At 40.0% G+C, this 24932-nt stretch overlaps 1 protein-coding gene across 7 annotated transcripts in view; it reads right to left on the minus strand.

Moving 5' to 3' along the window:
• The window catches only part of LOC141543077 (carboxypeptidase A4-like), a 30752-nt gene extending 6040 nt beyond the window's left edge, over positions 1-24712 (minus strand). Inside the window, exons 1-12 of one of the 7 annotated variants that reach the window (XM_074267915.1) lie at positions 24504-24712; positions 23868-23949; positions 21289-21397; positions 18820-18910; positions 11058-11139; positions 10514-10648; positions 9949-10047; positions 8556-8657; positions 6145-6246; positions 4682-4795; positions 3839-3929; positions 2646-2839 (exon numbers count right to left, since the gene is read on the minus strand). In XM_074267915.1, the coding sequence (XP_074124016.1) occupies positions 2646-2839; positions 3839-3929; positions 4682-4795; positions 6145-6246; positions 8556-8657; positions 9949-10047; positions 10514-10648; positions 11058-11139; positions 18820-18910; positions 21289-21397; positions 23868-23949; positions 24504-24604 (1302 nt within the window). In that variant the 5' untranslated portion in view covers positions 24605-24712. Of the gene's footprint in view, positions 1-2645; positions 2840-3838; positions 3930-4681; positions 4796-6144; positions 6247-8555; positions 8658-9948; positions 10048-10513; positions 10649-11057; positions 11140-13126; positions 13273-15033; positions 15135-18819; positions 18911-21288; positions 21398-23511; positions 23790-23867; positions 23950-24503 lie in introns of those variants that run through there. The other 6 variants (XM_074267916.1, XM_074267919.1, XM_074267918.1 and 3 more) reach the window with 6 other exon arrangements.
• Between the last annotated feature and the right edge of the window lie 220 nt (positions 24713-24932).

Genomic DNA, 24932 nt, shown 5'->3' on the forward strand with positions numbered 1-24932 from the left:
TGGACATATTCATGCCGCTCAAACTTGTTTTATTTCCCTCTTTCTCTGCTGCTTCTGGTCCCATTGGAGCAACAGATGCCCCTGGCTCTATTCACTAATGCCCAGCTGGTGAACTAGGTGTACCTGTACAGGGGTGTCAATTTCAGATGGGAATGGATTCCTGAAGACTACATATATTGCCTGAGAAAACCTCAAATGAACATTATCTGTGCTTTATTATATTTTTATTATTTTAATAATATACATTTTATGCATTTTAATGCATTTTAAACTGATCCAGGTCACATCCTGAATACATCCCCATCCCTATCCCCAGTAAATAGCATTGGACTCGGGGTCAGAATTTTAATCCTGCCTCAGAAATTCAGTATTTGTGTGAGACTACCGAGGAAAGTCTCTTAACTTCTGTTTGGTGCTTTCTTCTTTTGTAAAAAGGGGGGTAGTAATAGTATCTAACTCCCAGGGTTTTTGTGATGCTCCAATGAGGTAATAAATGTAAATCCCTTAGCACAGCGCCTGGAACACAGTGAGTGTTATGTAAATGTAAGCCATTATTGTTATTATTACTCTTTAAATTTTCTGCACTTCAGCTTCCTCATTTTAAAATAATATCTCTAAAATCTTATTCTTAAAATTTTAAAATCTTCAGTTTCTTTAAAATGTTATTCTTAAAATCTTTAAAATAATATAATAATAATATCTATATTGCAAGGTTGTGATGTGAGAACTTACTTGAGATAATTTATGTAATTTCTCAACATTGAGACTCTTCTACATTAATGGGAGTGATTAATATTAATGAAAAGAATCAGAAGGCATGGTAGGTAAGGTAGAGAGCATCATGCCAATAGAGGACTTGCTGTTTCTTACAATAGACACTTGATCTCAGGACTCTGGAATTTTCTCTGGTTCCCTTCCATTCCTGGAATAGTTCTCCCTTCTTATCTCTGCCTTCTGGCTCCCTTCATAGCCCAGCTAAAATCTGACAATCTAACAGAAGTCTTTCCCAACCACCTGGAATGCTAGTGCTTCCTCTCTTGATTTTCTCTTCCATTAAAGTCCAGTGAGAATAGGGATTGTCTTTGTTTTTCTTGGTATCCCAGCTCAGTTCCTAGCACATTTGTTGTTCAGTTGTGCTCTACTTTTTCTGACCCCATACTGTCCAGATGATTTTCTTGGCAAATTTACTGGAATGTTTGCCATTTCCTTCTCCAGTGGATTAAGAGAAATAGAGTCTAAGCAGATTGCCAAAGTCACAGAGCTAGTAAGTGTTTGAAGCTGGATTTCACTCAAATATTCCTGACTCCAGGCCCAGGGTCTATCCATTGAGCCATCTAGATGCTCCTACCTTGCATCCAGTAGGCACCAAATAAATGCTTGACTAATTTAGAAAAAGAAGAAGTAGATAAAAATGTCTTGCTTGAATAACTTTGAAAGTTATTTCTCCCCTCTAGACTCATTTTTATGAACTTCTCATTTTTATGGACTAACTGGTATCTGATGTCCCTTCTAGTTCTAATAATTCATGGGAACTTGATCTAGGTAAGAAGCAGGAAAAGTCAAGGTAGTTTCTTCAGGTAGAAATAATCTTTCCAGGGCTGCTCGTCACAAATATCTGTACACTATGTCCTCTCTATGTCAGACTCAGAGAAAAGAGAATGAAAGAGAAATGTGAGAAAAGACGTAGAGATATAAGAACTTCTATCAACTATAGCCTCAATTATGAGAGGTTTGGGGCAATAACAATTTGTGAAGGACATGGGAAACCCATCTATGGCAGTAGGGGAAGGAACAGGGAGGACCAGAGACTGAGAAGGATAGGTAAGGGCTAACATGCTTAAATGTAAAATAAATTAAAATTATATACAATTATTTATGAAAAATAATAAGTAATATAGATATAAATTATAAATTTTTATAGATTATAATTTAAATTATAACATAAATACAAATTAAATAAATGATAAATTAAATACAATTAAATATAACAAATAAAATAATGTTAATATAAATTATCATATAAAATTATTTCTAAATTATATTATAATGTAAATATAAATTAAAATTAAAAATGTAAATGAGAATAATTACCCATTAGATTTTATATTCAATGACAGTAGAGACTGTCTTTTGCTTCTTCTGGTATCCTTAGCTCTTAGCACAGTGCCTGACATATAATGAGTGCTTCATAAAAGTTTATTGGTTGATTTATTATTACTAAGCACATTAAGTGTATTATACTGATGCTGAAAATAAAGTTTTTAGTAAGCCATTTATTTCACAATATATTAGGCCTTAAAATGAAAAGTAAAGATTTTAAAGAATTCCTATGACTATATAGGCAATCTGATTCTCTCTCTGCCTCTGTCTCTGTTTCTCTCTCTCTCTCTCTCTCTCTCTCTCTCTCTCTCTCTCTCTCTCTCTCTCTCTCTCTCTCTCTCTTTCATTCCCTCTTTCTACCCCCCCCCCACTTCTTTCCCTCTCCCCTCTCTCTCTATTTAATTTTTGTGCTGAATCTGCAGTTTCATTGGTATCAGGAGCTCCCATTGTGAAAAGTTTCCTTCACTATAAAGATTAACAAGTCAACTGTAACTGATGGTTTTAAAGCTTCCTGGGGTTCTAAGATGGGGAAAAGTAACACTTACCAGTTCATCAAAGTCAGGGCACTTGCTGCTTATGTAACCGTAAGGATACATCAGGATCTGTGAGAAGCTGTGGAAATCAATGAAGCTTTTGAAATTCCCATGGTTTCTGATGAAATTTGCCACGGATTTCACTTCTACTTCTGAATGAGGACTGGGCCCATGGTATAATAGAGAACAGGGATGGTGACTGCCCACTGTGACAGGAACCAAGCCAAGCACAAACATCAGTAAGAAAACAGACTCTACAAGATTCTGGAAAGACAAGTCTATTTAATTCAGTTAAATTCAAGACACATTTACTAAATACCCATGCTATCTAAGGCATAGTTCTAGGTGCTGGGAAGAAAATAATTAAAATGGAATAGCCTCTTGCCTTCAAGGAGCCTCCATTCTGCTATGGAAATATAGTACATCCACAGGTAAATATAAGGAAATTTTTAGTAATAATTTTCCTTCTACAATGCCATAAGCCCTTTGGGCTCACCCCAAAATTTTCCTCTCTTTAGCCAGAAATTCAGCTTGGGTTTAACTGGAATAATCTGACTAGAAATCATATGGGAAAGAATCAAGGGGCTTGTTTTGTACTTGCAAGTTATAATTTACATTATAACTATTTCAATGCTCCACCATGATGTAAATGGGACTGTGGTTTCACAAAAACAGATCCTATACCAGGCTACGAAAGCTTCAAAAAAAGCCCAGAAATAGCCCATGTTAGGAGAAATTCCTCTGCAGCAGGTTAGTCACCAGGGAATCTGACAAAAAGCATGTAGGAAGCAACTACTATGTGATCCAGTTAGCTAACACTTGTAAAACTCTTAACAGTGCCTAGCACATAGTAGGTTATTAATAAATGTTTTTTCTCTTCACTTTTTTTTAATTTGTTGTTTGAAAGGATGCTTCTCTGAAATCAGGAGAACCTTAGTTCAAATCTGGTCTTAAACATTTAACATTTCCTAACTGTGTGATTTGGGGCAGTCACTTAACTCCAGTTGCCGCAGTTAAAAAAAAAAAAAAAAAAAAAAGATGACTCTTTGGAGACGGAGGAAGAGAATGTTTTTTGGGAAATCAATAAGCATTTTAACAAGATGTAAGCACTTATTAAACACTGTTAGATGGTACTGTGCTAAGTGTTACTATACATGATATAAAGCCATACAATATGACAAAATATTTTAAAGATTTTGTCTTACTTGAGAAGGCTACATCCCAGTTCCTATTTAGGTCAACTCCTAGACATTTATTTCCAGGAATATAGGATCTGTTCTTCCTCCAAAGGCGATCCTGGAAAACCCATCCAAGAAAGAACAGTCAGATGCAAAGTATTACTCATCATGATCTATATATTGCCCACAGATTCTCAGAGTTAGAAAGGACCTGAGAGATCACAATTGTCCAGAATTATAAAATCGGAAGGGATGGACTTCCTAGTCCACCTACAATAGTCTAATCTATGCCTGAACAGGAATCTACCCTACAATCTCCCCAAAAAGTAGCAGTGAAAGGCTCTTAATAGTTCCCAAAGCTGGCAGTGCTGCTTTTGGACAGCTCCAAATGAATGCTGTCCTTAAATTTTCTCTTTATATTAAGTTTAAATCTGTCTCTCTGCCCTAAGGTCAGACAGAGCAAATGTAACTCCATTCCCACATACTAGCATTTCAAAATACTTAGAAACAGCCATTATTCCCCACTTCCTCATGCTAAGAATCAATAATTCTCCACTCCTTTCCAATGATCTTCATTCAGAGTGGTGTTCAGTCTCCACTCTGGTTACCCTGCTTTGAATTCTCTACATGCCATTGCCCTTCCAGAAATGTGGAATCTCAAAATGAAGGCTCTTTTGGACTCTTTTCAGACCCAGCTGTGGCTCACTGACTGATCCCAAGAGAATGCCTAATAGTTTGGCCAATTTTCACTGATTTACTAAGACTTCAAATCCTGTGCTCTTTCTGCTGTGCTACAATGCCTCCCACAAACATTTCTCTGAACAACCAAGGCTCTTGACTCCCAAATCCACTCCATTGGGTGTTACTCACTTTAGTTTGAGAATAAACATATCCATCAGGATTAGCCACTGGCATTAAGAAGATATCCATTTTATCCAAGATGGAAGTCATGTTTGTATTATTCCCAGAAAAGTCAGAGGCAATCTAAGCAGAGAGAAAACCATCAGCTCTGCTGATCCCAGTATTGTTATTGGTACTAACTTTTACCCCAAGGTCAATTATTTTGAGCAGTGCTCCATTAATTGTCACCACATGCCTACCTTCAGAGAGACAGCTCCAAGCAAAATCTAATTATTAAGGTATCAGTCACTTGGATGACATTTCATAGAATCATGAAATGTTAAGGCAGGGATTCTTAACCTTTTGTTTCATGGACATAAAGTGTAGTTCAAGCCTATGGCCTACTTTTCTGAATAATGCTTTTAAATGCATAAAGTGAAATGTGTAACATTACAAAGAAAGCCAGTTCTATTGAAATACAGTTTTCAAAATATTTTTAAAAACAACTTCACAGTTTCAAGTTAAGAACCTCTATTCTGAGGTACCTATTTCAATCTCTTTTTGCAGAAAAGGAAATCAAGAACCTGAGGTGAAATTAATTTGACCAAGGTAATACAATAATACTTAGCTAGTAATTTGCATAACATTTTAAGGATTTCATAATATTACTTTATTGGGTCTTCATAACCACCCTGAAAGGTAGATACTACTTCTGGTTTGGATTTTAATTCAGGTCTTCCTAACTCTGGGTCTAGTGTGCTAATTGTAGAATACAAATCTCCTGAATTTGTTCCTCTGCATATAGGTATGACCAGCTTCCAGTTCACATCTGGTTGAAGGACATTTGGTTGTAGAAAAATGGGAGATAACATTTTCTAGCCTACTGTGGTAATAACAAGGGACTTCCATTTTTATAATATCATTAAAGAGGGAGGGTCTACCTAACCTGTAGGTTATAAGATTGAGGGGCAATTCCAAGATTATTTTCTTCATATGAATCTCTCATTAATATCTGAAATTCCACTATCAGTCTGTACTCAGTTAAAATGCAAAAAACTCTCAGGGATACGATGAGAAATTGTTATTTGGCAATCTCTCCCACTTCATTTGCCATTTTCCAATGAGACAGCTAGCTGGAAACAGGTTTCTATCTGAGGAGGCTGGAGAGTCAATGAGAGTACTGAGTGCCCAAAAAGATTAGGGGACAGCTATGAAGAGAGACCCCTGAAGGCAACCTTTGCCTGCTTTATAATTTTGCCTGGGGCTGATCCTGTTGCAGCAGGGTCCCTAAGAGCAGAATGAACGTTGGTCAGCTGCCAGTTTGTACACCATCAGTAAAGTCATTTAAGAACATATTTTACTCCAGTAACTTTCCAACTTATCAGTGGGGCATGTTCAGTCCAGCATGTCTTTCCTGGTACAGAAACCAAATCATCACTCTACAAAATCCCACTTGCCCACAAAATTTTCTGGTACACAGGAGGAGACATGACCTTTCTGGCTATCCATATTCCTGTAGCTTGTGTGATCCATTCCCGGGAGTGTAATCCAAGATTCAGCCAAATGGCAGGTCTGTCTTCTTTCCCAGTGCTAAACTAGGAAATGGAAATGAAATTATAAGCCAAATACATATCTCCAAAAAATGTTACCAAACACTTTCTCATAGCAACATTGTGAAGCTAATAGTCCAAGTTCTAGAATCCCGATTTTACAAATAAGAAAATCAAGGTAGAATTGAAGGGGAAGGGAAACTGTTCCCTTTAAAATTAAATTTTGTTCCCTTTTTGATCTGAGAGATCAGGATCTCCCAGACTCCAAAGAGTCTAGAGACAGTGCCAGTCCTCCCAAGATGAGAGAAGCAACACTATTCAAGGGCAAATCAACTCCCATTCATCTTTTTGAAATACTAAATTCTCATTACATTGAGAAATCCTGGTCTGATCAGCTCAGGCTGTCCCAGCTCCCCATCAAGACCTATCCATATAACAGGTTTCCTCACACTCACTCCTTGCAGAGGCCCAAAAGCAGGAATATGTCATGCCAAGGAACCTCTCTTTCTCGTTGACATAGCTGCCTGCAAAAATCCTCTACCTACTGAGAAGGCATTTTGCCACTATAAAAATGAGTCTCTTAGCAAAACTGGCTCTCTGTCCAACAATAAACTTTCACTTTGGCCAATTAATAATTCATGGTTTCATGAATTCTTTCATGAAAAACCTGCACCAACTAGAAGGGGATTTTAACAACTATCTGACTGCCACTAACCTCATCAGAATGCCTCACCTATGGCCATATAATTAGCAAGTGGCCAAGCCAAGTCTCTCAAATCCTATGTCCAATGTTATTTCTATTATATCTCATGTGGCAAGGGATACTCCTGTAGCCCTTTCTCCTTGCTAGGAAGTGTTTTCACTCTCTCCTTTTTACGTATTTAAAATAATTCAGACCAAAGTAATCAATGGCACTATTGTCCAAGTGGTCTATTGGAAAGTAGCCCAGCTGGTTAACAATGGGGATCATCCTATAACAAAAATGCTTCCTACAACCTGTCAGAATTTCATGGGCAATCTTTGAAGCAAACAGAAAGAAAATGATTTGCCTATATTGGTATAATTGTAGCCTTGTTTTTACAGACCATGTGCAAGATATTTCCTGACTAATTCTAATGTGCTCAAAGGTTGTCACACATATAGCTATTGGTGCTATGGTCAAAAATACTATTATATCTTTTCAAAACTCAAGCTAGTGTTATAACCTAGACTCCAACCCTGCTTTAAGCGCTCATCTTAATAAGTGAGCTTAGTACCCAAGTTGTTTTCAAGTCTGATAATAGTGGTGAATTCTGGCTTCCACCAATATTGAAGTTTGCCATATTGGTTTACAGCTTAAAAAAAAAATCCAAGCTCAGACTTAGTTTTCATGTTAGCTAGTTATCATCATAGTATTCCACAGTTGCAGTTTGTCACCTTTAACTCTGGCCAGCTGCCTCTCAAATGTATGGCATTGGTCAAAGCAGAAAAAGTGGGGGGAGGCAGGAGTGGGGTTCCTACTCTGTGCAAGGCACTGTGCTAAGTGCTTTAGAAATATCATCTCATTGCACCTTTATAATAACCCCGTGAAGGGGTAAATATTGTTCTTTATAGCCCAACCTCATTAATGAAAATAAGAGAGAGAAAAGAAATCTGTGATTTCTGAGAGCAGGAGAACTCTCTCAATCACTGCAGGAAGGTGAATGGTGTTGTTCATGTGAAAGATTTCTGATTTCGGGGGTCCCCTTACCTTGAAGTAGATAATCTTTCTGATGAAACTTGTAAATTAATATGGTTATAAAAGCTCTAGTACAATAAAGCACAAAAAAATATGAACTTGGGTCTTTCATACAGATCAAACTCTGAAGACATGAATTCTGCTTATTAATTTCTTCAGTGGCCACTATACATTTCTGGAATCAATAGTCACCTCAATACTTTCCACCACTGAAAGAGTTGTAGGTACACAACTGTTTGTTGTGGATTGATGTACACGAACCCATACTTGTCAGGGTTCCACAGCTTTAATGGCCAGGGTGCTGTGACTTCGTTCACACTTTCAATGTTCTCTGTGGCCAGTCTTCAGGGAGTTCACAGCCCAGACGTATGAGCTCTTCAAGAGACACACAGTAAAAAGGCACCCAGAAATACCAGAATCCCACTCATCCCTGTTTCACTATTAAGAAACCTCAGCCAGTTTTCTCTTTTCCCCCTTTTTTAGTGAACAACCAACTCTATAAATCAGCAAAGAAATGACCAATCTGAAAAACCAGGTCAAGGCTTCTAGGTCTCCCTGTTCTTCAACAGGAAAGTAAGTTCAAGGATATGGCCAACCTGTGTAGTTATGCCCTGATTTTCTCAACGCAATCACATACCTTTAGTACATACAATGGTCGATTTTCAAAAGAATTAGCTATCTTCAGCAGGCTCACTAAATTGGGGTATTCAGAAGTAATGTTGGCCATCTCAAGATAAAGCTGAAATGTGAAGGAGTTGGGTTGTAAATGGATGTTTTTGTGTCCCTGTACATTTTTTCGTTATAAACTTTCTTCCCCCAAACTTTCTAACTCCTTGGTTCCAAGTACATCAGTCACAGCATGCCCATTCTTGGGACCTTGACAATTATCATCTGAGTTTTGAAGATATAACATATCTGTTCTCATAATTAAGCCCTCCTCACTTCAAAGATGCAAAGACATAATATCACTGCAAAGGCACATGAAATGTTATATCTGAGGAACAATAAAAGGGTCAATTTAACTGGAAAAAATGAGAAGGAATAATATATGATCAGCATGGAAAGATAGATTGGAAGTAAATTCAGAAAAGCTTTAAATGACAAAGGCACCCATTTAATCCTATTATTGGGAATATACCCAAAGAAGGGATTCATAACAAAAAAAAAGGTTTTTTAAAAATTATGTCTACATGCACACATACACACACACACACACAGATAGTTACAAAGAAATATTACCAAGAGCTAACCTGAATGTCTAACAATTGGTGAAAGACTAATTAAACTTGAAGATTATTAGGTTCAACTTTTTTTTTTTACAGATAAAGAAATCCAGCCCCAGATATGTTAAATAACTTGTCAAAGTATAGAAATGATATACCACAATACCATTAAAATTATAACTCTAAAAAATATAAAGAAATCTGAAAAGACAAATGAAAGAATACCAAGTGAAGAAGTCAAAACCAGAAAATATTGTAATATAGTTAAAGATCACAAAATAAAAATGAAAAAAATTATAGAAGGGAGTGGATTAATTGAGAAAATATAAGCTATTAGGAGCATATATTATTAAGCTACTGGGAACATATTGCATATCAAACACAATTTTGGAGTACAGATTTTTAGATTTACGCTTGATTGATTTTATTTTTAAATGAATAATTATTTTGAAATTAAAAAAGGAAGGAGCTAAGAATATTTTCATTTATTATTTTTTTTAATTACCCAGATTTTCAAAAATTATTTATTAGTATTCCACATTTACTTTTATAAGATATTTATTTCTTCTTTTTTCCCTCACCTCCAAAATGGCAAGCAATCTGAAATACATTATACATGTACAATGATATTAAACATATTTCCACATAAGTTATGGTGTGAAAGGAGAATCAGAACAAAAGGAAAAAAAACAAGAGAAACAAAGGGAGGAAAAAACACATTTTGTGTTACTCTTGAATGAAAAGATCTTAAGCCTGCTGCACTCAACTTAAAAAATCACTAATCTGAATTTGTTCTGAAATATTTACCTCGTCCAAGCTGTGATAAGCCCCATAGTTGAAGTTACCATCATGCTGTTCTTTTCTTGTATTGAATTTCATTTCTTCATTTTCCTTATCAATGACAGCCTAAAACACACAATGACGGAATGACAAGGATTGCCCATGGGACTTATTGAAGACAGGCTCCTATTAATCAAAATTTCAGCTAACTTGGGGATTAAGAGGAAAATACCAACCAGCACTTTTAAAAAGGATCACAATTCTTAGAATCTAAGAAATCGTGCAGTCCCCTTACACCACCCAAACCTCCCCATCTTTCTTCTCCCAGTTCTTTTCTGCCATCCTAACCACATTTCTGGGAAACAACAATTGTACAGGATAATTGTACTATGACATGTTTTTTTAGTAGCCTGGCAAATGATCAGGTTGGTGGTTTAAGTTGAGTAAGGCAATAGCATAATGGCACCCAGGCCTTTGGTAGTTCAGGCCCATCTCTTCCATAATCAAGGCCAAACTGTATGAAGTTCACATTCTGGATGATGGGTAAATTAGAAGCAACAATGAACCTCCAAGTGTGGTTTCACTTTCCCACCTGCAGGTCTTTAATGGAGACTGAGTACTCGAAGCCATGGGACTCCAGAAAGGATTTGACAAGTTCCAGACTGGCTGGTGTAACTACAACATTTACAGGATGCCCAGGGGTGGTTGGCAGGTTCCAAAAGGTGAGCTGGAAAAAAAGCAAAGAAACTAATTTGAGTCTTCCTGACCCAAGTCCTGTGCTCTCTGCACTAGGGCACCACCTTTTCCTTTCTTCCTCCCACTTCCAAGAGCACTGAGTGAAGGAGAAATCTCCAACTTTTGACCTTTAGCTGGAGGATCTTAGCCAAGTCTCTGAGCCTGTTTCTTCACCCATCAAACAGGAATAAGATCCCCAAACTTTGCTCACAAGGACAGTGTGAGATGATACAACTTACACAAACTGCTTTATCAGCCTCAAAGAGTTGTACATATATCCCTATCACTATCTCAGGTGTGATTGAACCTAAATTTAGGATCACCAACAATAATAAGAATGTTGATGAAAGATTATCCTTCCTAGGAATCAGAAGGTGCCCAAAGGAAAGGAAATGTGCTACCGTAGAGTTCTGCATGTTGCTCAGCCCTTTCAATTTGTCAATGTGATTTCTATCCCGGATGTTAATTTGAAAAACCTGGTGCCTAAAAACAAAATAAACAGATAAACATAAATTCATGTGTTCTTCACCAGCATAGTAAAGCAAAGTCAAATTGCCTGCAGTCTATATTTCAAATAAATTAGGCTCAGCCAGATAGTCAATGAGCCTTTACTAAACACCCAGTATTATTGACAGTCTCATAGCTGCATGATTTTCTCCCTTCAGTCAGTCAGTCAATAATAAGCATTTATTAAGTGCCTGCTATGGCAGATACCATAGGCCCTGAGGATACAGGCCTAGGATACAAAGGATGCAATTGTATGATATACAAGGGATACAAAGCATATAAAGAAAAGCAAAATCACAATCCCTGTCTCAAGACCACATTTTAATAAGGTGGATAACAGACAAGCCTCTAGGTATATATAAGATATGACAGTGGATAAGAGTTCCCAGTTCATCTTCCTGACTTCAGATCCACCCTAAGATACTTTCTAGCTGTGTCAGTTTACCCTGTCTGCATCTGCAAAATGAACTGGAGAAGGAAATGGCAAACTAGTCCAGGATAATTACCAAGAAAAACCCCAAGTAGAGTCACAGAGAGTCAGACACAACTGAAAATGACTAAACAACAAAAAACCGGAATATACAGAGTAGATGAAAAGTGCTCCAAAAGAGGAAGTTTCCAGGAGTAAGGTGAGATTTGAACTGAGTCTTGCAGAAAACTCAGGAAGTTAAGATATGGAGGTGAGGGTGTAAAGCATTCTAAACTTAGGGCACAGCTCTAGTGAAAAGGCATGGAGATAGAAAAGCTTCCATCAAAGAGGAAGAGTTTGGGGATAAACATAGAAAATTGTAGAGAGGATAAAACAATTTCAAATTTATTCTATAAACATTGATTGAGTGATTATTATGGAGCCCTTTGGGAGAAGAAAATGACACGAAATGATGTGGATGAGGATGATAGATTGCAAGTTTTTTGAGGACAGGGGCTGTGCTGATTTTTATTGTTCTATGCAAAACACCCAGCCCCTGGACAAATCACTTAATCTTTCCTCAGCATCCTCAATTGAACTTGTTGTTTGTCCTTCTTTCTCAATAAAGACATCAAGGATATGGTGCTTTGACAGGCAAGTGAAGTGGATTTGAGTGGAAAACATTTATATCTGCACTGGGAGGTAGTTTTTACTTTTTTAGTATTTTTTATGTATTAATTTTTTATTTTATTTTTTACTCATTCCTCATTTAGGACTTATAACAACCCTATAAGGAAAGTACATGATGTTATTATCTCCATCAAATGAAATATTTGTAAAACACTTAGTAAAGTGTCTGGCATATAGCAGATACTTAATAATGGCTTATTTCTCCTTGATTCCTTCTATTTTACAAAAAAAAAAAGAAACTGAGGCACAGAAAATTACTATTAGCTTCAGATGTGGGATTTGAGAACATATATTCCTGACTTTATGGCTAACCTTCTTTCACAAATGCAAGGTTGCTTCATGATTTGTCAGTCATCATTATGTGAGTGTCGCCTTCCAGAAAACTAAAATTATTTCTATTTCACCTAGGTCACTGATGAAGGATGATGGGATGAAAAGACCATTAAACTTTAAGTTGGAAGACATGGATTCAAATCCCACTATATGATCCTGGATAAGTTAGTTCCTGACTCAAAGCCCAGCCCTCTGCCTTTTATCCTTCTGTGTAAAGAACCACATCTATAAGCCATCCACGACAGCTACAATGTCCTCATCTAAAACACAGGGGTAACCAATAAACATTGGATGGAAAGTGCTATTTGCATCCAGAGAGAGAATTATGGAAACTGATTGTAAATGAATACATGCTATGCTCACTTTTTTCTTTTTCCTGTTCTTTTTTTTCCACTTGTGTTTTTTTTTCCTTTCATTCTGATTTTTTTTTCTCCCAACATGATTCATCAGGTATTGTGTTTTAAAAAAAAATAAAACAATAAAATTCTGAAAGTAAATAAATATATAAAAAACAGGAATAATATTACCTACCTCTTCGCTGGGTTATTTCAAAGATCAATGGGATAATAACTGTAAAGCATTTAGCAACATGCCTCAAAACAAAGCATTGTTTTGTTGTTCCTGTTTGTTCTTTGAAAGTTAGCAATATGAATCCAACATCAGACATTTGCTAAGTGCCCCTGGCAAGTCATTTAAACTTTCCTCAACGTCCTCAACTGATGCTGTTGTTTGTCCTTCCTTCTTGAAGCAAACCTCAGAGGTCACCATGACAAGCAAATGAAACTTATTTGAATGAGGGAAGCCTGTGCAAGGTCAGACATGGAGGTCTTGAGTCCCAGGATGAGGTAGGAGAAAGAGCACTGGGTTCTGAGGATCAGAAGACTTAGATTATACAGTTCCAGTTCTACCATTCACTCACTGTGAGACCTGTGCCTTAATCTCTGGAGTTCCGTTTTCTCATCCATAAAAAGAGGCTAAAGTTAGTTCCTTTCTGACAAAAATATGGCCTGATGCTAGTATTTACACATACATCTGCATAAGCAAAAAGGAACAACTGTAAAATAACAGAAATCACAGCAGCAGTGCAGGTAGACTGCTCTTGTATGTGGCGATCACATTACTGGTGAGACTCTCACTTTATTTTTCTGGTGGCAGAGATGGACTGATTATGCTAAAAGCCAAGAGGATCTGGCTTCCAATACCCACTGCCATTTTACTCGCTGTGAACAAACGACCTCACTCTCTGAACCTCTGTTTCCTTAATCATAAAATGAGGTTGAACTAGGCCTCAAATTAATCAGTCAATTAACAAACACTTATTGAGTGCCTCCTATGTGCCAGGCACTGTGCTAAGCAGTGGGACCAAAGGCCCACAATGGTCCCTGACAAGCTGTAAATGCCTAGATTTAATAGATTTTTTTCCGGATCACATTCTCACATTTAGACATTTTTGACACTGACTAGGTGTATGACTTAGGACAAAATGGGACAGCACTATGGCTGTAGGGCTACATAGTACTACATAGCACTAGTTTACATAGCAGGCCTAAATGAAATAATTAGCATGAAGTGCTTTGTGAATTTTAAAGCACAGTATAAATTATTATTAAAGAGACTATCCCCAAAGTCAAGGATTAAACAAAACTAACTTTTACGAGACTCTATATGTAACTGCCCCATTTTGCACATTCCACATCAGTCAATGAGAGAAAAAGGAAAAAACTACTAGAGCTTCTCATGTGAAAGAAACATGAAGTCCTGATACAACCAACCCTACCTTACCCATGCACACATGTCTTCAATCTCTACAACGCAATGGCTTTGGAGATTATTTTATAAATTGTGACAAAAAAGTTCACAATCTGGTAGCCAATCCTCTCTCGATGAGGCAACTGGGGTTAAGTGACTTCTCCAGGGTCACACAACTAGTAACCACATTTGAATTCAGTTCCTCCTGACTTCAGGGCTGGTGCTCTATCCATTGCTCTACCTACATGCCCCCATCCTCTCTTAATGAGCCTTTCAAACCTCAGCTATACTGGTCTTTAAACAACAGCTACACAGTCTACTATCTATACATATACATTCAAAATCTCTTAGCATCTATCAGATCTCAACTTCTATGTAGCCTTCAAGAATACAGAGTCACCTACATGGCACAAAGAGATTGAATCTTGATAATAAGACATAATATATTACACTTATTACTTAATGTAATTAATTGATAAAATAATTTGTACAGTAAGCAGAAAATGCTGAAATTTATAAATAGAATTACAGACAGAAACAGACAAAAAAGGAGACTGTGCAAAGCATACACACACACACACACACACACACACACACACACACACACACAAATACTAAGAGATTTAACTTGAATTCCCATATTTCAAGTATAATAAAAAATAAATAAGTAAACCAAAAACGGAACTTACCCATTAAAAGTTTTCTTGCCATAGATAGACCCTATAAGGGCCCCGAAGAGCAGTATCCACCTCATGTCCAATAGGATGGGTCATGAAGTTCCTGAGTCAGGCTGTATTTATAAGGAATCCCAACAATGTGAATGAAATTCCCACTCCTGTACAATAACAGTCTGTATCTATGTGACTTCCATTCCTTTGGGATGATAAAGGACAAGGTACTTGATTGACAAGTCAAGACTACTCTGATCCTCAGGCTCAGAAAGATTGACCTAAGGAGCCCTGGGCATGTAGATGGGGTGCCTAGTTCCCTGAGGGACGTTTTTCCCCCTGAGTTTAGAGTGATCAGGACAAGACTAAGAATTCTACTAATAACAGCAACGATAGCTAGCCTTTATATGGCACATTAAAGGTGCAATCCTAAAAGGAAGATGGGTTGTTATTCAGTTATTTCAGTCATGAACAAGTTTGTGATCCCATTAAGGCTTTTCTTAGCAGGGACACTGGAGTGGTTGTGATTTCCTTCTCTACTTCAATATATATATTGATTGTTATTCTTCTTATTGTCTTTTTTTTTAATTTTCCAACTCTCCATGACCCCACTTGGGATTTTCTTGGCAGAGGGGTTTGCCATTTCTTTCTTGAGCTCATTTTACAGAGGAGGAAACTGAGGTCAAAAGCATCAAGAGACTTGTCAGGGTCATATAGCTAGTGTTATTGTGAGAATCCAAGGAGATATGTAAAACTTTTAGCACAGTACCAAGGTGTTGTGACCACACAATACAAATAGCCCTCTTCCCAATGTGGCCAGCAGAGGTGGGGCAGGGGATAGAACACTGGGCTTAGAACCAGGGAGACTCTTCTTTCTGGTCTCAGACCAGGGCAAGTCACTTAACCCTGTATACACTGGTGAAGGTTAGAGAGGTAATAGACAAAGATGGGGGCCAGGTAGGACACAAACGGACACCACAGAGATTCGGACAAAAGGTTATGACAAATCCAATGGGGACTGATTTCTTTGGGCTGAGAGCAGGGAAGTTATACCCAAGTTTCACAGAGAGCCTTCACCACCTGCAGATGTCCTGGACTCTGCCCACACTCAGAGAACTGTCTGTAGACATTCAAAGCCATCTGAGTTAAGCTAGATGGGACTGGATGGTCACTAAGGCTCCTTCTGACACTCAAATTCTGTGACTCAGAGGAAAAACAGCCAGCTCCTAACAAGTGGAGCCATCGTATTTTGAGCATCTCCCTGACTTGCAGTTCTAGCATCACGTCCAAATGCAATTCTACAACTAAGAAATGGAGATCCAGGAGGAAGGGCCTAGCAGGGGCGCAGGACTCTTGACTCCCAGTTCATGACTTTTCTGACTTTATCAGGCCAGAGTTCTTCCTCAGTGAGGTTTGTATTAGAAACCCTGGTCAGATGGCCACAGCCCATGTTCTCTAGATGGAACTGGACTATACCAGTGGACCTGCACCTGGACCCAGGGTGGCCCAATCGATGAAGAACAGAACTTCTTGGTCATTGGCCAAACACCTGGGATTTTTCAAAACTCTAGGTACAAAATCTTCACAAATTCAAAATATGTAGAGCTAGTAAGAATATTCAATGGGAATAAAGGAAATAAACAAACAAATAAAATGAACAAATAAATAAAAGGAAAATAATGGGACTACTTCATTCTTCACATTAATCCAGACTTGGCTGTTTGATCTAGAAAACATGTTAATAACCTTTGAATAGTCTAATGAACTTGGGCATCTAGAATATTCTAGATTCAAAAACTTCAGAGTCACATGAATTCTTGGAGGTGAACACATCCAACCCCATTATTTATAAAGGAGAAAATATATAAATATAGATAGAGATAGAGATAGAGATAGAGATAGATAGATGTATACAGGATATGCATATATAAAGCCATAGAAGACAAAGAGACTTGAAACTAGGTCTTCCTCACTCCAGTCTCCTCTCTATTTCTCTGCCTCTATTTAAAAGTCTTCCAAGTACATTCTGAGGGTCCTTTGTTGAAGGCGGCTTTCTTAAATATTCTGCTATTACTCCTGATGGTCAATTCAGCTGGTCTTGTATGGTCTAAGACTTTACTCACACTTGGCAAAACCAGGCGGCTCACTACAAATAGGCAAGTGTCCTCCAATGAGCTGTAGCGGCAACACCCAGGTTTCCCAATCAATCACAGGATAGTCAGCCAAGGCAAAGTTTGCTAGCCTGGAAAACTCTTACTATTAATGGTTCTTACTCCTTAAATACATGAGCCATGTGTGTATATATGTGTGTAAACAAAACATGTGTCTGTCTTTACATGCATGTGTGTGTTTCCTCCCTCCTGCTTTTCTTCTCTCTCTCTGTCTCTGTGTGTGTCTGTCTCTCTTTCCCCCTTCTCTCTCTGTCTCTTTGTCTCTTGTCTCTCTGTCTCTCTCTCTCTGTCTGTGTGTGTGTGTGTGTGTGTTTCTCTCTGTGTCTCTATCTCTGTCTCTATCTCTGTCTCTCTCTCTGTCTGTCTCTGTCTCTTTCCCTTCTCTTTCTCTGTCTCTCTGTCTGTCTCTCTCTGTGTCTCTCTGTCTTTCTCTCTGTTTCTCTCTGTCTCTATATCTCTGTCTCTGTCTCTCTCTGTGTCTCTGTTTCTCTCTCTCTCTGTGTCTCTGTCTCTATCTCTCTCTCTGTCTCTCTCTGTCTCTCTGTCTCTCTATTTCTCTGTCTCTGTCTCTATCTCTCTGTCTCTTTCCCTCCCTCTCTCCTTCCCTCCCTCCCTCCTTCTTTCCCTACTTTCCTCCCTCCCTCTCTCTCTCTCTCTCTGTCTCTGTCTCTCTGTCTCTCTCTATCTCTCTGTCTCTCTGTCTCTCTGTTTCTCTCTTTCTGTCTCTCTGTCTCTCTCTCTGTCTCTCTGTCTGTCTCTCTCTTTATCTCTCTCTGTCTCTATCTCTCTCTCTATCTCTGTCTCTCTCTTTCTCTCTGTCTCTCTCTCTCTCTCTCTCTCTCTTTGTCTCTCTTTCTCTCTCTCTCTGTCTCTCTCTGTTTCTGTCTCTCTTTCTCTCTCTCTCTCTCTCTCTCTCTCTCTCTCTCTCTGTCTCTCTCTCTGTCTCTCTCTCTTTCTCTGTCTCTCTCTCTCTCTCACTCTCTCTGTCTCTCTCTCTGTATCTCTTTCTTTCTCTCCCCTCTCTGTCTTTCTCTCTGTCTCTCTCTCTGTCTCTCTCTCCCCCCCCCCCTCTCTCTCTCTGTCTCTCTCTCTCTTTCTCTCTCTGTCTCTCTCTCTCTCTTTCTCTCTCTCTCTCTGTCTCTCTCTCTGTCTCTCTCTCTCTGTCTCTCTTTCTCTGTCTCCCTCTTTAGTGTAATATATATTATATATATAAATACACACACCCAAATATATAATACAGATTACACAAATATGTTCACTGTAACAGCAGAGTGCTGGGGAATATTTAACACTGGGCTCCCTGTCTGGGAGGTGATCTCTGCATGACATACTTTTAAATTGAATCTGCATTATTAAGATTTTTTCCTCATGGCTTGTTTAAGTCTAGCCAATGAATTTAGCTTAGTCCTGCTTTGTATCGGGTTTCTGAGGTGAAAGTGCTCGCACTGACCACATACAAGGCTTCAGGGAACCTGTAGCAGCCAGCTCCGGCTTGCCCCATTACACCTTTTCAGTTCCGTTTCAGACTCACACCTTCAGAGCCGCTAGCCGTACTCCTGGTATTTACTTAACTCCGGGTCACATGCTCTCTGTACGGAATCCCCAGGAGACCTCCCCCCAAGGGAAAATGTCATACCTCCAAAGCCAGAACCCCAGTTCCTGTTGGGATCGACGCCCTTGCAAGTGGAGTTTGAATTGACGGCTCTGTTCTTGCGCCACAGACGGTTCTAGAAGGAAAATATGGTCATTGTGTCCCAAGGACATTCGCACCCTTGGGTGTCTTGGGAAAGGGCCTGGGACTTGGGCTGGTACAAATCTTGGCTTCTGATCCCGTCTCTTATGGGCCGTGTCATTTGGGACAATCACAGACTTTTAGGACCGGAAGAGACCTAGCCGTTGATGATGAACATTTATTAGGCTCCTCCTGTATGCTGGGTCATATAAAAAATGAGGAAGCTGAGGGCAGAGAGGCGATCAAGGTCACAGAGGTCGTGACAGAAAGAGCTAAAACAGGATCCGGTCTCTGGGCCCCAAATTCCAAGCATCATTATGAAATGAGGACGGTGATCCTCCTCATGCTCCCTCCACAAGCTGAGCCAGGGTCTGCCCAGTGGTGCTGGTCACGCAGCAAAGGCCATTACTGAGCTCTGGGTCACTCACCCGGCCGCCATTGCCACCTGTGCCCCACGGGAGGCGGGGAGGGATGGGTCAGAACCAGGGCAAGCCAGACCCACGGATGAGGTGTGAGCCCCCGGCCCAAAGGGGCCGGACCGCTGAGGTCGGGCCGGGAGCACTGGATTTGGGTCAGAAATGGGTCAGTCTGTGGACAGACTGCCTCACCATGGGCTGGAGGTGCCACTGTCATGAGGGGTAGGAGTCTGGGGTTCTAGCCCAGTTGTATCACTTAAGTTATAGCTAGTCTAAGTGGTACAGGAATAGAGCACTGGCTTGGGAATCAAAAGACCTGGATTCCAATCTTAGTTCTACAATGCAGCTGTGTGATTTGGGGCAAATCATTTAACGTTCTGAATGTTCCCCAAAACTGATATTATTCCTACAATAACCATGGGAGGTAGGTGTTATTATTATTCCTAGGCAGACAAAAGTTAATAATTTGACCAAACTTACACAACTAGTAAATATCTGGGTCAAGCTTTAATTCAGGTCTTCCTGATTCCAAGTACAGCATTTTATTTACTGTTCTACTTCATAGTTTTACAATAGTTTATGTGGGGGGGAAAATGGGGGTTTTAGTGTACTACAAGCTCAATGTGTCTGAGTCAATTTAGCAACCAAAATATTTAATGCAATCTGCTCATACATTTATTATTCAATTAAAAAAAAAATACCAAAGCTAGAATATTGGTTCTAGATGACTCATCTGACCATTGAGTTGGCCCCAGGTGGGAGGCATGGACTAACTAAAGTTTGAAGATTGCACTATTTTTCTCAGTTGAAAGGGGTAAATATATCAATCTGTGATTGAGCACAAGCCTGACTATTGTGCCCATCAGAGACCACGAAGGCATGTTGTAGAACCAAACTTTACCCAGATTTAAAATATCAAAAGGAATTAGGTCTAGGAAGTCTATACAAATTTTCTATTTTTCAGACCAAATTTTGGTAGAGCTCCATCTAGATTAGTTCTCCTTAAGTGTTCCTCCTGATAGCACCTCCAAAATAAATGAGACCTGTCCTTGAAAAAAAGGTAACAAACTATTTTATCATGCTTTTTTGGTGCTACTATCTAAAAAAGTGAATGTTTGCAGGTTCAGACTGAAAGTTCTTGCTGTTCAATCATGTCTGACTCTTTGTGGCCCCATTTGGGATTTTCTTGGAATGTTTCCTGGAAGGGTTTCCCAATTTTTTCTCCAATTCAGTCTACAAATGAGAAATCTAATCAAACAGGACTTGCTCAGGTAACCCAGCTAGTAAGTGTCTAGGGCAGGATTTGAATTCAGACTTCCTGATTCTAGGCCCAGGCTGAAATAGAGAAATACTAAAAATCTTCTTCGGAAGAAAAAAAAAAGGAAAATTTCTCATTTCAAGCTCTCTTGCAACTCTGAAATTTAGTTGAGTAGGATACTCATTAAATTAGAAACTGTGTTTGAGATGGATATTCACTTGACCAATCCTCTTAATTTCTCTCAAGTCATCTATCAGCCTCTCCCACCCCTTCCCACAAAGTCCAAAAGGCATAATAGAGGGCAGAAACATAGATCAAAAGGAAGTAATGGCTTTTTAATTGTAAGGTTCCTTCCCTGTTTAGAGTTCCATTAACGCAGGGTTCTTTTTTTTTCCCCCTCAAGCAATTGGGGTTAAGTGACTTGCCCAGGTCACACAGCAAGGAAGTATTAAGTGTCTGATGTCACTTTTGAACTCCAGTCCTCCTGTCTTCAGGGCTGGTGCTGTATCCACTGTGCCACCTAGATGCCCCCTCAAGCACAGTTCTAAGGAGTCTAAGGTCAAAGACTCAGACCTTAGAAATTGTTCAGGTCTCTCATTTCACAAATGAGGAACTGTGCTCTCTTGCCTACTGACTTAGATGGAAGCCCACATTAAAATCTAATTAGTTAATTAATTAGTGAGATATTCTTGGTCCTACCTGGACATCCCTTACCATGACGGTATAGGAGATGCCTCTGGAATTCAGAGAAAGGAACTCTCATATCCACAGGGAGGCTGGGCCTGGCTGGACCATGCCAGAAATCAACCTTTGCAGGAAATGGAGCAGAGGAAAGAAAGTAGATTGAGTTTCATCATGTAACCCCAACATTTGCACTCAGGTGGGATGTAAGGGCTTGGTCTACTATTATCTAGCAGAGTCGCTCCCCTCCTATATTTCAGAAAAGTTCATGTCTGCAAACTAGGGGGGAGGTATAAAGAGAATTTCTTGTCTTTTTCCCCACCCCATGCTGCCCAAACCACTGCCATCTTCCAGCATTGCTTCTTGGTCAAATTCCACCTTGTTCTGGAGCATCTTTGGGTCCCAAAGGCCCTCAAGCACCCCTTATTAGAGACTTTATCTAAAGTGGGGATGAGTGGTCACCAATCACTGTAATTATAATTGAAAAGGCCTTTGGGAACAACAAAAACCAGGTGTTGAATGGAATTATAGAGAACATATCCCTTTCCTTCTGCCATGGAATGGACAGGAAAACTTCAAGTTCGTTATATAACAAAAGCTTATGAAACATTTAGATTCCTTCACCAAAATTGGCCACTTGTGTTACTTATCCTTGCCCTGCCTTGAGTTTTTATTCTGCAAAATAGGGGATAATAATAGTATCTACCTCCCAAGATATATGTTATAAGGATAAATGAGAATATCTATAATATATATATACACATGCATATAGATGTCTGCATTGCTTGATAAGCATTAAAATGCTTTATAAATGCTTATCATGATCATAAAAAAGAACATTTGGATTCTACTCTTGGACATCTTTGGTGTCCCAAAGTCACTTCGTGGCTCTCTGTTAAAAAGGGGAAAGTTATTTGTAATATCCTTTGATAACTGATCAATAGAAAAACTCATAAGTTTTAAAAAGTGAGGATTGTGCCCAGAGGTAACCACTGGTCTCACCTGTGGGAATGACTATGTTCAGGAATACTGGTTGCCTCAACTCCCCCCCCCCAATAAAATATATTTTATTATAACAAAAGAAATTCTGCTAAACTCAGAGGACTCTTGACTATCACCTTGAGCAAAATCCTTTAATCTCTCTTAATCCCATTTCTTCATCTATAAATGGAGACAATGAAGTCTATCTTTCCTTAAAACATGGGCTGGTAAGGATCAAATGTGATTATGTAAGTGAGGACACTTTGGAACTACAGAGCCTCACACAAGTATCAGGAACCTGGTTTTTTTTTCTGACTATTAGAGAAAGGTTTCCAATCTAAATAAAGTATTGATATTATTATTAAAGATATAAATATAGGAAATATATGAATATATACTATAAATCTATAACCATAATGTACAAGAATGTAAATATAAGAAATAAAAGATTAATAATACCTCTTTATGATTAATTATCTCATTTGATCCTCACAACAAGCCTGGAAGGCAGGCACTACTCTTACAGGTAATAAGATTAATAAATAACAATTAGATAGTGCCTCATATATTCTAGTCATTGTGCTAAGCACATATTACAAATATTATTTCATTTAATCCTCAGGAGACTCCTGAGAAGTGGGTGCTATAATGATCCCCATTTTACAGTTCAGGAAACTGAGGCAGGCAGAGGCCTGACTTGCAGCCAGGAAGCCCCCAAGGCTGAATTTGCACTTAGCACTCTAACCACTACTTCATCCAGGTGGTAAAATGGGCTATTAGGATGGACCCAAAGCACACATTTGCTTCCCTGAACCTTTTCATCATGACATCTATGAGTTATGTGGTGCTCAGTTCCTGATACTGGACACCAGTGTTTTTTGCACCCAATTTTGGTGCAAAAATGCCTCTTGCCCCTGCCAATGACTATTAAACTCCCAGTTTCACTGGATGTTCCCGGCTCAACCATCCTGCTCAGCTGCGTAAATGCCCACACGCATGGAGATGGATCCCTGTGGGCTCTGATCTTTCCCAGCAAGGGTCCTTGGGGCTTCCCTGGAATTTTATGATCTTGGAGGGATGGGGGAGGAAGGGGTGCTCCAGGCCGGATTCCTTCCTTCCCGCTAGCGTTGCTGGGGGTCCCAGGAAGGGCGCTCTAGCACAGGAGGGCCAGCTAACGCAGGGTCTCCAGACGGACCCCAATCCTCCCGCGGAGCCCTCCTCTTGGGAGGGGCCGACTGCTGTTACATTAATTCCACGGACCTCAGCCGCCCACTCTTTGGTAAATGCCGCGTGACAGAGCCACTTTCAAAAGTGAAAATGAATTAAAATTAATGAGTATTTCACGACAGCTCCAGGTTAGAGACACCCCGAGGGAGTCCAGGGATGAGCGCTGGGAAGCAGCCTTCTGTCAGTCTCTGGGTCTAAAACCAGCAGCGCTGGGCTCGGGGTTAGAGGGCCGACTGAGGATTTCCAGACACAAGCCCTTGATTGCGCAGAGGAGAAACCAGCCAGTGAGAGGATCTGTCCGAAGTCCCAACGGCCGTTTGTAGCGGAGATGGGATTCGAACTCGTGGCTTCTCCATTGCATCATGGGAACTCCCGGGCGCCAAGCTCACCTTCAAGTCTTCGGAGTCCTCTAGATTCCGGAGTAGTTGGAGCTGCTTCTCGTCCTTGGCCCTGACACGGAGAACCTGGTCTCTGGGAAGACATAAAAAAGCCTAGGGGCGGGATGGTGGCAGGGAGTCCGGGGCAGGTGGGAGCCACGGGAGGTGTTAGTCCCTGGGGTTCTTTTGATGGAGAAGCATTGGGGAAGGGGGGGGCCAGAAGGAGAGGTACCAGCAGCAGAACTTCGGGCGGGTGGACCAGCTCACTCCCTACCCCTTCTGGGTATGGAGATCAGCAGAGAAAAGAGGGAGGAGCAAAGGGAGAGAAAGTGTGGGGAATTAGAAAAGGAAGGGAGAGAGAAAGAGGAAAGACATTTGTTTAATGGAGAAAAGGAGGCAGAGATGGTTATTGCAGGACCAGTTCAGCGGCTCCAGATCCTCCCCTGCTTGCCCTACATGCTGTAGGGCAGGATGTATCAGGATGCTAATAGGAAGAAAGAATTAGAGGAGGAAGGGGGAAGGGGGTGACTGCAAATGTACCCATTTCACAGGCACTGAGAACTGAGGCAGCTAGAAAGCTCTGGCTCTCTCTAGTGAGATTCCCTCCCACCCCCACCCAGGACTCCAAGGCAGAGAGCCCCTTCTTACCCACTGAACATCTTCTGGCTGGAGACTACTGCCAGGAGGAAGCTCAAGACGGGGAGATGCTTCATGATGAGCCAGAGCAGAGCAGGACTCCCGGCTGCCATGGGCGTGTGGAGCGTTCAAGGGCTGTTCCTCATGGCCTCAGCAGCTAAGCCTCTGCTTATCTTGGGAGGAACAGAAATGAGGGATGGAGAAGCCGCTGGATGCTCTGGTTAGGGCACCTGCCCCGCCCTCCCCACTTGTAGCAGAGCCCCCGGGGCAGGTGGAGGGTCAGAGAGGAACCCGACAAAAGACTCTCAGCCCTGACAAAGGGGGAAATAAAACTACGTTCTACTCTGCATTTGGGCGTTATCTTCCAGAACAATGAGAGTTCAGATTAATTCCAAATCATTTCTGACTTAGGGAGCTACTGTGACTGTTCCAAGATAATTT

The sequence above is a fragment of the Sminthopsis crassicaudata genome, chromosome 5 (assembly GCF_048593235.1).
Source record: "Sminthopsis crassicaudata isolate SCR6 chromosome 5, ASM4859323v1, whole genome shotgun sequence".
Taxonomy (NCBI): Eukaryota; Metazoa; Chordata; class Mammalia; order Dasyuromorphia; family Dasyuridae; genus Sminthopsis; species Sminthopsis crassicaudata.